The 18,496-nt window shown below is 45.9% G+C and overlaps 1 protein-coding gene across 1 annotated transcript in view; it reads right to left on the reverse strand.

The window, feature by feature from the left end:
- Positions 1–2,821, reverse strand: part of TRIM71 (tripartite motif containing 71) — a gene marked incomplete at its 3' end in the record, with an annotated part of 65,807 nt that extends 62,986 nt beyond the window's left edge. The window contains exon 1 of the mRNA XM_081286533.1: positions 1,820–2,821. Within this exon, the coding sequence (XP_081142659.1) occupies positions 1,820–2,671 (852 nt within the window). The 5' untranslated portion in view covers positions 2,672–2,821. The remainder of the gene's footprint in view (positions 1–1,819) is intronic.
- Positions 2,822–18,496: the final 15,675 nt, after the last annotated feature.

The raw sequence follows: 18,496 nt of genomic DNA on the forward strand, positions 1-18,496 counted from the left end.
TCTGGTAACCCGGAGCGCCTAAGGTACCCGCACAGCTAAAACACAGGTAGATCTCTAAGAATATAAATAAAAACTGACATTTAAACTCAACCTCCCTTCCAGGAGGGGAAATCTCGCGGCTTCAGGGCACCCAGTCCTCTAACTCCCCTCCCCCCCTCCGCCCTCCATTTGATCCTAATCTGCAAGTGAATTGGCTCCATCTTTCAGTTCCTGGGATTTTCTAAAAGTAATGAAAGAACGTACTAGAAACATTCACCCATGAATGTGAGAAAACTGTAAGAAAGTCCATTCAAAGCTTAAAGACGAAGCAATCCCTCCCGCCCCAAGCTCCACACCTAGAAGGAACCTTTTGAAATAGGGGTGCCCACAAGTAGATTAGAATTTCAACTTTTTCCAATAGAAGTCGGCTTAAGGCCATCGGGCAGTAGCTCCGCCCTCTTACCCAACAACAGGTTAGAGTGGGAAAGGCTGAGCGCGATGCTTGGCTTGGAGGTGCTCAGTATCACCCAACCCACTCCAACTCCTGCAGGATTTTTAAAGCCTTTGCCATCTCCTGCTCTCCCGCGGAGGCAAGACTACACACCGAATCTCACAGGTCTACAGGTAGACAGCTTTAAGTTACCGACCCTTCAAGAGAGGCTGCGCCTCAAAATTTTTCGTCCCTTATCCCGTGAGTTAGGGCGAGTGGAAGGAGCTGCTCAAAACCAAAGTGAAAAAAAAAGTGTCACACAGTGTCCACAACCCAAAGAGCGAAATCAAGCCCAAAACCCGCGGTGCAGCCCTCAGATGCTGCTCACCCCCAGGTTCAAGCCGCGTGTAGCTGCTCAGTTTTTTTTTTTCCCCCCAAGGGAAGCTGCGCCTGTGGTTGACCAGAGTGGGGATACCTTCTAACCAGGGAAACAGGTTCCCGAAGGGACATAACCTGGGGCGCTGCGTGAGAAGCCCAATAGCAAGAGTCTCAGCCGGGTAAAGGCAATGGACGAGGAGTTCGCCCAGATTCCGCCTCTATGTCGGGGTACGGTCCACAATGCCGAACGTTAATGCCACGTGAAAGCTCTGGGCAGACCATGCGTTTTGACACTACGTGAAACAGCTGCGGAGTAGATATGAGCTCAAGCTCAAGTAGATATGAGCCCTTTGGCCCTCCAAGATCCACAGACGTCCCTTACTTAACACAAGAGGGAACAATTGCTTCTGTCCAAAGAACAACAAAACAAACCAACAACAACAAAAATAACAAAAAAAAAAAAAAAAAAAAAACAGTCCTACCCCCCCATGCACATGGAAAGTTGATCTATATAGGCACAAACACTCCACACACCAACTCATCCACACAACCACCCCTTCCCAGCTCACACCCTACTCAAAAGCAACAATCTACAAGTTTCACAAATAAAGAAAATTAAGGAGAGCCCTCTCAACGCTTTGGGAGGCCTCAGGCCGGCCCTCACAAGGAATTCAAGGCTACACTCACACTACACACCTATCTCTCCCACCTCATGTCTAAGTTAATTACAACGGTTGCCACGTTTCGCTACCGTGAAAATATGGAATAGGGGAACCCACATTTTGGGACTCTCCGAAGGCCCCTCGCGGCAGGCATACAGAAGCCAGATCTTCGACACACTTTTTAGGTCGTGATCTCCTAGATACCAACCATTGCCACTATGCTCAAAGAAAAATGCAATATATCCGATTGAGGACCCACCTCTCCTCACTTTGACACGGGTCGGGAGGACCCTGTCCACAGGCGGTCACCGATACGCAAACACACACCAAACCCAGGCGCAGCCCACTCTCAGGCAGCCCCACGACTCACCTCGTCGTCGTGGTGCTGGCAGAAGCCGAGGCGCTCCGGGAACACCGAGAGAATGGAGAAGGGCGCACCAGGGAAAGGGGAGCCGAGCCCGAGTTGCTGCGCCGCGGCCGCGGCTGCGGGACCCGGCGGGCCGCGCTCAATATAGTGATCCTTGGTGAGACGCACGCGCTGGTGCGCGCGGACGCAGTTGTCGCACAGGTGTTCCTGGCAGTCGAGGCAGCGAGAAGAGGCCGCGTTGCCCTCATCGCACGAGCTACACCCATGCGGCCGGCGCAGCAGCAGTGCAGACGGGGAGGCTGTGGGGCCACCCGACGCTGAGCGAGAAGGCGCGGGCGGCGGCGGCGCCTGCGGGAGCGGCGGCGCGGAGGCGGATGCGCGCGGGTGCGCGTGGTGCGCGTGGTGCCGGTGATTGCTGTGGCCGCCAGCGCCCGCTGGGGCGCCGGCGCGCCCGTTCTTGGGCGGCGGCTCTTCGGCGGTGGCCACCACGGCGTCAAGCAGGTTGCTGAGCAGGAAGGCGGACGAAGGCAGCGCGTCCATGCCAGCCGCTTCGGCTAATACTACTTTCTGGTCACACACGGGGCAGCGCAGCTTGAGCGGTTCTCCGGGTGCGCCACCGCCCGCCGCCGGCATCCGATGCGCCTCGAGGCAAGGGCGGCAGAAAGCGTGTAGGCAGGGTAGGACGTGCAAGCGGCGTGCCGCCGCCCCGGGGCCCCCTCCGCCGCCCCCAGACGACGTGGACGTCTGCGACGATGAGGACGACGCGGACGAGTTGGAGGAGAGCGGCGCCGGCGAGCCGCACATCTCCTTGCAAAGCAGGCAGATCTGGAAGTCGGTCTCGGGGAACGAAGCCATTTGCAACCCGGCCCAGAGGAGGGAGGAGACCAGAGAGGAAGAGGAGGAGGAGGAGGAGGAGGAGGAGAGCGCGGACGAAGTGGGTGGGGGAGCCACCGACTCACTCAGAAAAATGCATCGATTAGGCCTGAAATCCGGGAGCAGACACCAGAGCGACGCAGCCCCCTTGGCCTCGCCACGTCCGGCCCGCGCGCTGCCAGCTCCAACACTGCGGGCATTAAATGCCACTAACCAGAGGTGACACAGATTCCTCCCGGAGGACGTGGGGGCCGCGTGCCTTCCGAAGCTGTAACGCCAGAACAAGCCCCGACACGCGAGGGGCAAGCAGGGGCTGGGAGGTCAGTGTACTCCCTGGAGCAGCTGGGGCTTCGCTTCGCGCTAACCAAGAGGAGTCCCCAAATTGAGAGTCCGCTGTGTAATCCGAGTCCCCGCGAGAGCAGAATTTGGTTCGACGAGTATTTGGTGTGTTGCTTTTCTTTAAACAGATTTAGTCTCTTCTTGGGAAGGGAATGTGCCCCAAACTCGTAAAGGCGGGAGCAAAGCGTCGCCAAGCCGGTGTCCCCCCGCGCGACGCCGACCGCCCCACCGCATGACGCGGCGGCCGAGGGCTCCTGGGTGGCCCGGCGTACTGCGCTCGGGGCTTGCGCACCGCCAGGCGCAGCCTCTCTTGCAGGGCGGTCGGCCCCGGCGCAGCTGCACCTCGTGCGGGTCTGGCCACGGCCGCACGCGTGCAATAATACGCACGCGCGTTCCACGCGCTTCGAGTCTCCCGCGCGCCGGCCCAACCCGGCCACTGCTATCCGCGCTAACACGCACGCGCGCCCCACGCGGCCCGGGGCCCTCGTGCCCCCGCCTAGCCCGGCCGGGCCTGGGCGCCTTCCGCGCGCTCCTTCCTCTCCGGCTTAGCCCCGCTGCAGCGCGGGGCCGCAGGTCCCCGCGGGCCGCACTGAATTATTCATCGGCAGGAAGATATTAGATGTACCCGCTGCCCGCTCTGCGCGGGCCGTCGTGCAATGCTATCCGAGCTCCGCGCGCGCCCCGCGCCCCTCCTCCTCCTCACGTCCGTCCTCTCTGAAACCTTGGCAGCGAAGGGGGATCACATTTCCTTTGTCATAGGGCCATTTCGCCCTCGCCCTGGTCCCCCCTCCGATCCCGAGCCTCGGGGACGGAGCCTCCTCCCGGGCGCGTTGGAATCAGTGGAACCGGCAACGGCCCCGCGCCGCGAGTTCAGAAGCCGCGTGGCCAACGCCGCTGGCTCCCGCCTGCGTCATCTTCTTTCTGAAACCAGTCACCGAGCGGGACGCGGGTGGCCCGGCTGCGCTGCGCCTACCGGGGTTTGCTCTCGCCGTGCCCTGGCCTCCTGGGGCTTTGCACAACTCCCCCAATTCGGGCTGCGAGCGCGCGCACGCGCGCCCCCTCTTTCTCTGCTTTGCCGCCTCTTCCTCCTCCTCCTCCTCCTCTCTGTACGCCGGTTATTGGGACTGATCGGAATTCGGAATCCTTTTAATCTCCAAAGGAGCAAACTCACTTCCGCCCGAGTGCTGGGAGGGGGCTGGGGGAGGGGAGACAGGGGAGGGGGTTCCAGGCAAACAGGAAACATTAGCCCTCTCCGCACGGCCCGCTTTTGTGTGCTCCCTCCCTCCTCCCGTCAACCTCCTCCCTTCTCTAGGCCGCTGGGGAGATGAACGCCCCCGGGCTTCAGTGTGACGACCTTTGAAACCTTCAGAGCGAGGAGCTGAGAGCGACTCTTCCGTTTATTTAAAAAAGAAAAGAAAAGACTTCATTCTGAATCCCTGCCTCAACGGAGGCTGATATCCACTCTCCTGGGGATCTGGGTTTTCCCCCTACCTTTTTTTCTCTTTCCCTTGTCTTAAGGACTCTATATCTGCCATCAATACCAAAACATCATATGTTGGATGCGTGGAATTAAACGAATCTGAATTCTGATTTTGAGTTTTGATGGGGGAGGGGACAGCTGTTCAGGGGAGGCGACCCAGCGGCCCCATGGCCATCTGGGTGGTGCCCAAGACTGGGCGGTTCTAGGAGAGGAACTTGCGTGGCCCTAGAAGAAGGGCCAACAGGGCCACTTACCAGAATTTAGGGAGTATCTGGCCCAGAGACCAACAGGCAGAACAATTGTCCCCGTCTTCACACTGTCTCACTGTTAGTGGTAACTTGGTTCTATTTAAACTGGCCCAGGCAAACAGTCTGGATGAATTTCAAAACATCATGTTGGGAGAATAAAGCCAAACACAAAAGAGTTCATACTCCATGATTTCACTTACAGAAAAATTCTAAAACAAGCAAAACTAAACTATGGGGATAGGAAAGGTACCCTTGGGGATGACGCCTGACTGACTGGAAAAGGTTATATGAAGGTATCCTCTGGGGAAATGAAGTAAAAATATATCGGTGTATTCACTTATTCTGACTTAAAAATGCTATTTAAGCTCTGCAAAATTTCACTGTAAGTTATATCTCAAAACAATTTTTTTAAAAATTTTGGTTTCCAATTTGAATCACTATACCTGCATCATAATGATAGGGTAGAAATACCTATCTCCCATTTTGTCATCAGAATCTAGGGATAGAAAATCTGGAAAGAACCCTTAAATCAACCCAACTAGATAAATGTGCTGAAAAGACAGAGCCATGGGAGGACCCCAGGTGCTGAGGATAAAGAACTTCTGGCTGCGAAGAGCCTGGCAACCCCTCTATGAAGGTTCAAGTCCTCCATTGCCCTCCAGATCACCGGCCTCACCACCCAGAGCAAAGCAAACATCACTCCCATCTACAGTAACCCGTGAACAGTGAAACTGTTGACAGTAAAGCCAAAATAGCCTTCTCTATCAAATTAAGAAAACTTTAATTTATTATTTTTAATATTTTTTTAATTGTCAATGGACCTTTATTTTATTTATATGTGGTGTTGAGATTCCAACCCAGTGCCTCACACATGCTAGGTAAGCCCTCTGCCACTGAGCCACAATCCCAGCCCCAAACTTTTAAAATTTAAAATTAGGGACTGGAGAGCTGAGTTTAGTACCACACATCTAATCCCAACTGCTTAGGAGGCTGAGGCAGGAGGACTGAAAATTCCAGGCCAGCGTGAGCAATTTGGCAAGACCATGTCTCAAAAATTAAAAAATTTGGGACTGGATTTATGGTTCAGTGGTAGGGCACTCTCCTAGCACATGTGAGGCCCTGGGTTCTATTCTCAGAATAAATAAATAAAGGTATCATGTCCATCTACAACTAAAAAAGAAAAAAATAATAATTTTAAAAAGGAAGAGTGCTTGCCTAGCATGAGACACTGGGTTCAATTCTCAGCACCACAAGCAAATAAATAAATAAAGGTCCATCAACAACTAAAAACTATTGGAGGGGAAAAAAAAGGACAAGATATAGCTCAGTGTTAGAGTGCCCCTAGTTATAATCCCCAGGACTAAGAAGTAAATAAACATAAATTAGGGGTTGGAGGTATATCTCAGTGATCCAGCGCCTTCAAATGAGAGTCCCTATACTCAATCCTTAGCACCAAAAATAATAAAAAAAAAAAAAAAAGAGGAGCCCAACACCATGGCTCATGTCTATAATTCTAACAACTGGAAGCCAACCTTAGCCAACTAGAGAGATCCTCAGCAATTTAGTAAGACCCTATCTCAAAATAAAAAATAAAGACTGCAGATGTAGCTTGGTAGTAAAGTGCCCTCAGGTTCAATCCCTAGTACAAAAAAAAAAAATCTCATGCCATCATCTATTGCCAATAGAAGTTTCTTTCATAGTAATTTGAGACCTATGTGTGAACAAGTAAATCTATGCACACCTATAATTTTCTACTATACTAGCTTTACTCCAGAGTTTTTTATGTATTTTTTAATTTTGTTTCTTTTCCATTTTTCCCCTTGTTTTTATTTTTTTTTTCTTTAAAACAAGAAGAAAACAGATGGGGGGAGAGAATTGCCAGAAGGAAGATGGCCCCAGAGGGTCAGCAGAGAGATGGACCAGACCCTGCTGCCTCCTTCTTGGCTTGGCCCCACCCACCACCAAAAAAAAATTTTAAAAAAAGAAAGAAAGAAGATGACACAGAGAAAAAAAAAAAAAAAAACCTAACAGTCTTCCTGATACTAAGACTCAAAATGTCTTGATAGCAGAGGTGAAATGTCAGCAGAGCCATCAAGGAGGAGCAGGAAGGCTGTAACTCCAGAAAGAAGAATCAAACTTGACAGCTGTTGGTGGGCTGGTGTCCTGGGGACAATTGCTCAGAATAAACCAAGAAGAAGAGAGAGAGAGAGAAGAGAGAGAGAGAGAGAGAGAGAGAGAGAGAGAGAGAGAGAGAGAGAGAGAGAGACTGCTGGGGGAGGTTTGATTTCTCTTCATGAAGTAGTTTCCCTTCTCTGCTTTCTTGAATTAACGTATTAACAGAAAGCAAATGTGCAGTGTAAATTGTTAAATTAGCACATTCCTAATTTCAGTGAAGACTTGATTTTACCACAGATAGGAAAGAGGAAAATCTTTAAATCATCAAATTTAACTCCAATTGTATGGAAATACAGTTATTGTGATTTTGTTGTTGTTGTTTTGTTTTGGGGTCCAAGGATTGAGCTCAGAGGCACTCAACCACTGAGCCACATACCCAGTCCCCCACCTTTTTTAAAATTTTATTTTATTTAGAGAGGATCTCACTGAGTTGCTTAGCACCTCACTGTTGCTGAGACTGGCTTTAAACTCGCTGTCCTCCTGTCTTAGCCTCCTGAGCCACTGGGACTACACACAAGTGTGTACCACCATGCCCGGCTATCATGATCTTTTTGAATGTGGTATAATAGTAGATAAATAATAAATCAGTATTAGAACCTAATAAGGTTTAGCTTATCCCTGAGAAGAGGCAGATCTTCAGATCTATGCATCCAGAAGAAAGGATGCATAGTTCCCTTCTGCTGTAAACTACATTGCATTAAATTTTTCATTACCATCCTAGCCAATAAACAGGCAAGATAGGAACAAGCAGCCTCCCAGTTTTCCCTTCGCTAGTTTTCATTAGAAAGTGGGTCCTATATACCTTCCTGAATCCTGAAAATAAATCACCTTGAATTTTAGTAAGTAACCACTTTTTAAAGGAAGTCAGTCCTGAAATTACATAAGCAATAAATTTGCATTCTTTCCCCAATGCATCTGTAATCTTTTTTTTTTTTTTTTTTGGGTTTTCCAAGATGACACCAGAGCCAGCCCCTGAAATCCTTTCAGACAATGGGTTGCAGATTCGGCTATATTTCCATCAGAGTAACTTGAATCAGCTTTTTCATCATCTGATTGTTTAATTGAATATGTGATGTATTTGCTTTTTTATTTTATTTTTTTAGGGGTTCTGTGGATTGAACCCAGGCCACCTTAGGCAAGCACTCTACCACTGAGCCACATCCTCATCCCCACCTGCTTATTTTAATATCAAAATTGTACCTTTCAGCCAGGGGTGGTGGCACACACCTGTAATCCCAGTGGCTCTGGAGGCTGAGACAGGAGGATCACCAGTTCAAAAGCAGCCTCAGCAAAAGTGAGGTGCTAAGCAACTCAGTGAAACTCTGTCTCTAAATAAAATATAAAATAGGGCTGGGGATGTGGCTCAGTGGCTGAGTACCCCTGAGCTCAGTACCCCTCCCCCCAAAAAATTGTCATTGTCTTTCTTGTCTTCCTCAGTTTACATTCGCATAATTTCTAAATGCATAAGTCCACCGGAGTGCATGTGTTTTTTTGGGGGAGTGGTACTGGGACTGAACTCAGAGCCCCAAACCACTGAGCCACCTCCTCACCCCTGTTTTGTATTTTATTTAGAGATAGGGTCTTACTAAATTGCTTAGCACCTTGCTTTTGCTGAGGCTGGCCATGAACTAGCAGTTCTCCTGTCTTAGCCTCTCCAGCCGCTGAACGCACCACTTCACCCAGCTAGAGTGCACATTTTTTAAAGTACATTAAATAAACATTACGTCATAGTTACTTTTTATTTTTTTTAGTACCAGGGATTGAACCCAGGGGCACTTAACCACTGAGCACTAAGCTACATCCCCAGCCCTTCTTTGTATTTTATTTAGAGACAGGGGGTCTCCACTGATTTGCTTAGAGTCATACTAAGTTGCTAAGGCTGGTTTTGAACTCTCAATCTTCCTGCCTCATCCTCCTGATCCCCTGGGATTATAGGTCTTCTGTGCCTCTGTGCCCAGCTCATAATTACTATTTTGAACCATGATGGGGGGATACCAGTCAAATGGTGGCCTATTGAATCATGTCAGTTGAGGGGACATGGAATTCTACATACTGTATCAACTTCACTCTATCCTGACTCTGGCCTTGGAACCATTCAAGTGTGTCATCTCTTTGAACAACGCTGAGTTCCCCGTAGCAACATATCAGGGGATATAATTAAAACTTTAATACCTAAAACTTTATAAACTACACTAAGGAAACTTGAATTGTGCATATAAAAGATTAAAAGTAAATATCAAGCATTTCTAGTCAAAAATAATTTGGGGGGCTGGGGATATAGTTCTGTTGGTAGAGTGCTTGTCTGGCATGTACAAGGCCCTGGGTTCAATCCCCAGCATCACACACATACACCAAAAATAATAATAATTTGGAACTCTGATCCCAGCTCCACTACTCTTTACTGTGTGATTTGGGGACAAGGTACTTAACATTTCTGGCCCCAGATTTTCCATCTATTTAACAGGGATGATATAAGTAAGTAGCTATCAGGGTTAAGTGAGTTCCTAAACGTAAAATGTAGTGCTAATAAATATCGCCCCTTTTCCCCAAAAAAGCACTTAATAAATATCCACTATATCCACTATTTTTTGGCAGGGCAGGGAGGGTATGCTGGGGTTGAACCCAAGGATACTTAACCGTTGTGCCACATCCCCATCCCTTTTTTAATTCTTTATTTTGAGACAGGATCTCACTGAGTTCCTTTGAACCTCACTAAGTTGCTGGCTGAGTCTGGTTTGAACTTGGAATCCTCTTGCCTCAGCCTCCAGAGTTGCTGGGTTTACAGTAAAATTTTTTTGGTTAGGGGGTGGTGCTGGGGATTAAACTCAGGGCCTCACTCACACTAGGCAAGCCCTCTACCACTAAGCTACACTCCCAGCCACACACTTTTTAAAAAAATCATTGGTATTCAGCAGAGGGATTCACAAACTGCCTGCCTATTTACCCTTAGGTCTGTCATTGCCAAATCCCTACACTCTGCTGGGCCACTCCTGGGATCACATCCTTCCTCTACTCCAAGAGAGAAAGTTTTAGTCTTGCCCCTGTCACTCCCAGCTCGTATGGTTCAAGCTAAGATCTCAGTCTTTATAAATCAGGACAGATTCAGTTCTGAACACCTGTAATTCTAGTGACTCGGGAAACTGAGGCAGGAAGATCACAAGTTCAGGAACAGCCTCAGCAACTTTGTGAGGCCCTGAGCAATTTAGTGAGACCCTGTCTCAAAATAAAAAAATAAAAAATGGCTGGCTGGGAATGTGGCTCAGTAGTAGAGCCCCCCTGGGTTTAATCACTCTGGTACCAAAAAAAAAAAAAAAAAAAAAAACATCATAGTAATACCAAAAGAGCTAGGGATGTAGCTCAGTCATAGAGTGCCCCTGCATTCAATCCCCACAACCAAAACCTTCTGTGTATAAATCAATTACATGCTGTTAATGCCTTTCTCCAAGCATTCTCTGATATTGCAGCTGAAAAACTATGTCCTGTATTCATCCCTATCTCAGCCTCTTTTCCTCCCTCTTTCCACCTGTCCCCACATGCAAGGGCTCCCTCTTGCCTAGAAAAGCTGGCTCAAGCTGCTTAATCCAATCTGCCTAGGATTTCTCTGCTCTGCCCCAACATTTTTCCCAGTGTCACTTTTCTACATAAACCCTGCCTACTGCCAACATACACCCACTGCCAACACACACTGGACCAATTGCTCAGGACCTCTTGTAGCTTCTGCCTGGCCACTCCCACGCAGCTTTTTCCAGGCTCCTGGGGCTCTCATTGGAATTTGAGTTCTTTGTCCCTCCCCTAACATCTGGACTGGCCTGTGACCACTTTGACCAAGAAAGTATGGCAGAAGTAATGCTATGTTAGTTCCCAGCCCAATCATTAGGGAGAACTGGCAGCTTCCACCTTGTTCTCTTACAGTCTTAGCTCCCATGTAACTGGGATTTCCCTTCAAGACAGACCACAGGAGAAAGCCCAGAGTCCAGCTTGCTAGCTTGTCCACACCAAGGTAAGTAAAGCCATCTCAGAACATCCCAACCTGAGTATAGCCCAGCCCAGTAGTCTGAATCCCTAGTCTGCAAAACCTCAAAATATAATAAAATAGATTGTTGTTTTAAGCCACTAAATTTTGGAGCCATTTGCTACATAGCAATAGATAACCGGAACACCCCTCCACTCCAGCCTACCTGATACACTGTACTAACTAATGTCCCTAAGTTTCTTTCTTTTTTTAATAAATAGCTTCATGGAGGGATTATTGACATACAATAGAGAAACTACATCCATTTTTAAAGAATATTTTTTAGTTGTAGATGGACACAGTACCTTTTTCTTTATTTTGTTTGTTTTATGTGGTGCTGAGGATGGAACCAAGTGCCTCATATGTGCTAGGCAAGCACTCTACCACTGAGCTACAACCTCAGCCCCCAAAACTACATACATTTAAAGTACACAATTTGATAACAATTTTTTTGTTTCGTTTTGTTTTGTTTGTGTGTATGCTGAGAATTGAACCCAGGGATGCTCTACCATTGTGTTACACTCCCAGCCTTTTATATTTTTTATTTTGAGACAAGTTGCTCAGGCTGACCTTGAACTTGTGATCTTCTTGTCTCACCTTCCATAGTAGCTGGGATTACAGAGAAACACCATCACACTCAGCTTGATAAATCTTGATACATGGATACTCTAATGAAGCAATGACCACAACCAAAAGAATGGAAATATTCATCACCCCCAAAAGTATGAGGTCCTCCATTCCACACCTTCCTGAGCACCCACTGATCATCTTTCTGTTACATAATCCATAGTCTTTCATACAATTTGCAATTGGGGCTGGGGGGGTCCCACTTTCACTCAGGATAATTACATTGATGCCAAACTATACTTTTGTGTGGATCAGTAATTTATCTCTTTTTATTAGACAAAAATGAGTAATTATGAGTAATATTCCATTGTGTGGATGCCATAATTTGTTTATCCATTCACTAGTTGATGGACATTGGGTCGTTTTTAAATTTTTGTCTATTATAAATAAAAAGTTGCTATTATTTATATACAAGTAAAATACCTAAGAGAGGGCTGGGGATGTGACTCAAGCGGTAGCACGCTCACCTGGCATGCGTGCGGCCCGGGTTCGATCCTCAGCACCACATACCAACAAAGATGTTGTGTCTGCCGAGAACTAAAAAATAAATATTAAAATTATCTCTCTCTCTCTCTCTCTTTAAAACAAAAACTAAGAGAAGAGAGGCAGGATCATAAGGTAGGTGAATGTTAACTTTCCAAGAAACTGCCAAGTGCTTTATATTTGTTTGTTGTTGCTGCTGCTCTTTTGGTCCTGGGGATTGAACCCAGGTGTGCTTTGCTGCTGAGCTACGTCCTGTTTTTATTTTATTTTATTTATTTATTTTTAAAGACAGGGTCTTTCTATGGTTCTGAGGCTAACTGTGAATTTAAGTTCCTCTTGCCCCAGCCTCTGGAATCACTGGGATTGCAGACATGTGCCACCAAGCCTGGCTGGCTGTTGAGATGTTGGGAATGGGACTCAGATCACCTCATATGCTAGGCAAGTGGTCTGTCACTCAGCTGTGCTCCCAGCCCCTGCCCAATGGATTTTTTTAAATAAAAATTTTAAACTTTTTTTTTTAGTTATAGTTGGACACAATACCCTTTGTGTGTGTGTGTGGGGGGGGGGTGCTGGGGTTTGAACCCAGGGCTTTGTGCATGCAAGGCAAGCACTATACGCACTGAGCTATATCCCTAGCCCTCGATACGTTTATTTTATTTCTTTATCTACTTTTATTTATTTATTTACTTATTTTTGGTACCAGGGATTGAACTTAGAGGCACTTGGCCACTGAGCCCCATCCCCAGCCCTATTTTGTATTTTATTTAGAGACAGGGTCTCACTGAGTTGCTTAGTGCTTCCCTTTTGCTGAGGATGGCTTTGAACTCGTGATCCCCCTGCCCCAGCCTCTGGAGCCACCATGCCTGGTTTATTTATTTTTATGTGGTGCAGAGGATCAAACTCAGTCCCTTGCACCAGCTAGGCAAGGGCTCTACCGTGGAGTCACCACCCCAGCCCCTGTCAAATAGTTTTGAATAGTGCACATAGGGTTTTACACTTTAAGCAGTGCATGACAATTCCGCTTTGCACATAGGCCCTCCAATTTATATTCTCAGTTTTGTTTTTTTCTTTTAGTCATTCCAGCAGATGTGTGGTAGTATCTCATTGTGTTTTAATTTGCATCTCATTAAAAATCCAAAGCTGTGGAGCTTCCTTTCCTGTGTTAATTTGCAAATCATAGCTTTTCTCTGATGAGGGTTTTGTTCAGAGCTTTTGCTTTAAAAAAAAATGAATTTGTTGTTGTTGCTATTGTTTGCTTGTGATATATAATTAAGGGGTGAGGGGCAGTAGTTGTGTGTAGTGCTAGGTATCAAATGCAAGGCCTTTATCACTGAGGTAATTCTTAGCACCTAATTAAAAATTTTTTTTCCAGCCTTATTGAGGTATAATTGGTAAATAAAAATTGTAGCCAGGTCCAGTGGTGCACAACCCTAATCCTCTCAGCTCAGGAGGCTGAGGCAGGAGGATTGTGAGTTCAAAGTCAGCCTCAGCAATTTGGTGAGGCCCTAAGCAACTCAGCCACACCATCTCTAAATAAAATACAAAAAAGAGCTGGGGATGTTGCTTAGTGGTAGAATGCCACTGGGTTCAATCCTGGTACAAAAAAAAAAAAAAAAAGGATATATTTAGCTGGTCATGGTGGCACATGCCTATAATTCAAGAGTTGGAAGACTGAGGCAGCAGGATCTCAAGTTCAAGGCCAACCTCAGCAATTTAGCAAGACCCTATCTCAAAAAAAAAAAATAATAAAATAAAATAAAAAGGACTGGGAATGTAGCTCTGTGGTGAAGTACCTCTGGGTTCAATTCCAAGTAATTAATGAAAATAAAATTTAAATAAATAAAGGCATTGTGTTGTGTCCATCTACACTTAAAAAAAATTAAAAAAAAAGAAAAGAAAAGAAAAGAAAATTTAAGGCTGGGGATGTAGGTCAGTGGTAGAGAGCTTGCCTAGAACCCAAAGGTCCTGGGTTCAATACCCTGCACCACAAAACAAAACAATAAATAAGTAAAATTTTTACAAATGGTTGGGACAGAGCTCACTGAAAGAACACTTGCCTAGCATTCACAAAACTCTGGGTTCAATCCCAAGTACTATAAAAATGTGTGTGTGTGTGTGTGTGTGTGTGTGTGTGTGTGGTAGGTAGAGTACTGGGGGTTGAACTCAGGGGCAATCTACTACTGAGCTCTGTTTTGTGTTTATTTTGAGAGAGTGTCCCTAAATTGCCCAGGCTGGCTTCAGGCTTTTGATTCTCCTGCCTCAGCCTGAGTGCCACCACACTCTGCTAAAACCATTTTTTTTTTGAAGGGGACAGAGGTACTGGGGATCCATTCCTGGGCTTTATGAATGCTAGGGAAATGCTCTACCACTGAGTTACATCTCATCCCTTAGATGTGATCTTGCTTTGTGCCCAGGCTGGCCTCAAACTCTTGGGTTCAAATGATCATCCTGCCTCAGCCTCCCCAGAAGCTGGGATTACAGATGTGTGCCACTGCACCAAGTTACAGTATGACATTTTACTTTATCTATACATTGTGAAACGATTTCCAAATCAAGCTAATGGACAAGATCCACCATTTCACATACTTAGTTTTTTCCCAGTGAGAATATTTAAGACCTACTCTCAGCAAATTTCAAGTAGAGGAAACAGTGTGAACTTTAGACGATTGGTGATAAGGTGCAGTGGTAGAGGATTTGCCTAGCATGCACAAGGCCCTGGGTTTAATCTCCAGCACTAAGGAAAGAAAAAGTAGCTGGGTGTAGTGGCACAGACCTGTAATCCCAGCTACGGGGAAGACCAAAGTTCGAGGACAGTCTCAGCAATTTAGAAGACTCTGTTTAAAATAGGAAACTAAATAAATAAATAAATAAAAACCAACTAGGAAGCCCTGTGCTGATCCCTAGCCCTGCAAAAAAAAAAAAAAAAAGTAAAACTTTTTGGCTCAAGGAAAGAACACTTGCCTACGTATAGTCACCATGTTGTACATTAAAGCTCCAAAACTTTTTAAAAAGGTATTTATTTTTTAGTTGTAGTCGGGGACATAATACTTTTATTTAATTTATTTATTTCTTTTATGTGGTGCTGAGGATCCACCCAGGGCTTCACAAGTGCTGTACTGCTGAGCCACAACCCCAGCCCTTGCCAAAACTTTTTTTTCCTGCCTAACTAGAGAGAGAGAGATTTTTTTTTAATATTTATTTTTTTGTAGTTTTTATCTTTTCATTGGGGTGCTGAGGATCCAACCCGGGCCGCACGCATGCCAGGCGAGTGCGCTACCCCTTGAGCCACATCCCCAGCCCCTTTCCTGCCTAACTAAACAGTTATATAATAAGTGACTGTGCACACTTAGGCAGCACATATACTAAGATTGGAACCATATAAAGCAGATTAGCATGTCCCCTGTGCAAGGATGACATGCATATTTAAAATAATAATAATATTAACTGACCAACATCTTTTCTGTCCCCACAGCCCTGACAATTATAAGTCTACTCTCTGCTTCCGTTAATTCAATTTTGGAGATCATTCAATGTTTATCTTTTTGTACCTGGCATACTTCTCTCTCTCCTCTCTTTCTTTTCTTTTCTTTTTTCTTTCTTTTTTTTTTTTGGTACTGGGAATTGAATGGAACCCAGAGGCCTTTAGCACTAAGCCACATCCCCAGCCCTTTTTATTTTGAGACTTACTAAGTTGCTTAGGGCCTCACTTAAGTTGCATGAAACTTGTGATCCTCCTGCCTCAGCCTCCTGAGTCTCTGGGATGTAAACTCAACCTGTGTCTGACATTTTTCACTAAGCCTAATGTCCTTCAGTTTTATCCACTCTATCACAAATGACAGCATTCCCTTCCCTTTTAAAGGCTGAGGAATAGTCCGTTGTTTGTGTATGTGTATGTTATATATTCTTTAGTCATTCATCTGTCAAGAGATATTTAGGATGATGGCATATTTTGGCTATTACAGATAATATCACAATGAACATGGGAGTGTAGGAACAGCCTCACATACTGATTTCCTTTGGATATATATTATATATATATACCTGAAGTAGGATTACTAGATATGATAGATCTATTTTTTTAAGAGAGAGAGAAGTAGAGAGAGAGAGAGAGAGAGAAAGAGAAAGAGAGGATTTTAATATTTATTTTTTAGTTTTCGGTGGACGCAACATCTTTGTTTGTATGTGGTGCTGAGGATCGAACCCGGGCTGCACGCGTGCTACCGATTGAGCCACATCCCCAGCCCTGATAGATCTATTTTTAATTTTTCAAGGAGCCACTATAATGTGTTCAATAATGACAATACAAATTTGTATTCCCTCCCACAGTGTAAAGGGGCTCCCTTTTCTCCATATCCTGGGGTATTTTTCCTTGGCCGACCCTGCCCTTGGGACTCTAGCTGAGCCCTGATGTGGGAGCATGCAGGCTCAGGTGAGAGGCAAACCCCTTGCACAATTCCACCTGTGCAGACTCTCAGGCTCCAGGCTGTTTACCAGCCCCTCACCTTGGGATTTGCTCATTCCTGACCTCTGTGCTTTGTTCCCTACATTCCAGCTCTCTATCTGCAACACATGGCTTTCCCCATATCCCTGCCAATCTCCTTCCCCAGGTCCCATCTCAGAAACCCTAGCCTCCTCCAAGCCTTTCAGCAAAGACTCACCTGTCCTGCCTCCTGCCTGATGTATTTCAGCACCCTTTTTGCCCAATATGTTTTTGCTAAAAAGTTACTTGGTAATTGCATACTGTCTCCTCCCTCTGTGATTTTGCAGACTGTCTCCTCTTCCATTGCTCACAACTCCCTCCTTTGGTTTCTACTCAGCCTTCAAAACCTACTTCAAGCATGGCATGGTGGCTCACAACCATAATCCCAGTGGCTCAGGAGGCTAAGACAGGATATTTGCAAGTTTGAAGCCAGGCTCAGCAATTTAGCAAGGCCCTAAGCAATTTATAGAGAACCTGTCTCAAAATAACAAAAAGAGTTGAGGATGTGGCTCAGTGTTTAAGCACCCCTGAGTTCCAACCCCAAAATAATAATAATAATAATAATAATAATAATAATAATAATAATAATAAAAGGGTTGGGGATATACCTCTTTGTGGTAAAGGGTCCCTGGGTTGTATTCCTGGTTCTGAAAACAAAAACAAAAAAACACTTCAAGACTGGTGGTGTGGCTCACTTGCCTACCATGCTTGAGGCCCCTGGATTCGATCCCCATTACCACAAAAGCGAAACACCTGCTTCAAGCCTCACATCTTCTGGAAACTAAGTCATTTCTGACAGCTTCCCTCCTTAGTCTGAGAATTACACTCCCACATTCATATTGCCATCACTGTTCCTGTGGATACTTAGACTGATTTTCACCCACTCACCTCCCCTGTACTGGGGATTCAACCCAGGGGCACTCAGCCTATGAGCCACATCCTCAGCCTTCTCTCTCTCTCTCTCTCTCTCTCTCTCTCTCTCTCTTGTTTGTGAGTGTGTGTGTGTGTGTGTGTGTGTGTGTGTGTGTGTTTGTGATGCTGGGGATTGAACCCAGGGCATTGTGCATGCAAGGCAAGCACTCTACCAACTGAGCTGTATCCCCAGCCCGCCAGCCCTTTTTTATATTTTATTTAGAGACAGGGTCTCACTGAGTTGCTTAGGATTTCACTAAGTTGCTGAGGCTGTCCTGGAACTTGCAATCCTCCTGTCTTGGCCTCCTGAGTCTCTGGGATTACAGAAGTGTGCCTCCCATGCAGTAGCTGGAGGCTTTCAATAATATGAACGCTGGTACTGGATACGTGGATCACCACAAGATTTTAATTATTGCAAGCAAATCCCTTAGGTCTTCTCAGTTTGGTTACAAGCCTCTCTTGGAATGACTTAGACTTCTTGTGCAGTCTGTTAGCACCTATCTTAGTACATTACTGGGCAGGATGAAACCAACAAAAGCTCAGAAATTAATTGTAATTTCCCTATCTGCTACTCTTTCCTTCCTTCACCTTTTTGATACTGGGGGTTGAACCCAGGGGTGTTCTCCCACTAAACTACATCCCCATCCCTTTTTATTTTGAGACAGGGTTTAACTAAATTGTCCAGGCTGACCTTGAACTCCTGATCCTCCAGCCCCAGCCTCCAGAATTGCTGGGATTCCAGGCTAAGTACAAAGAACTCCCATATACCTTTTACCTACAATACCCAAACATTAACATTTTACCTTATCACTCCCTCTCCTTTCCCCACACATTGACGTACATATTATTATATATACACACACATAAGATGTCAATATTACATGTTCATGATATAGATGTATTAGACATGTGTGTATGTGTGCATATCTATTACACACACAGACAGACACACACACGCACGCACATTTTTTTTTCTAAACCATTTGGGAATAAAGTTGTGGATATGATGCCCTAATCACTTCCTCCTGCATTTCCTAAGACCATGAACATT

Source organism: Spermophilus citellus (assembly GCF_964194105.1).
Source record: "Spermophilus citellus genome assembly, chromosome: 3".
Classification (NCBI taxonomy): domain Eukaryota; kingdom Metazoa; phylum Chordata; class Mammalia; order Rodentia; family Sciuridae; genus Spermophilus; species Spermophilus citellus.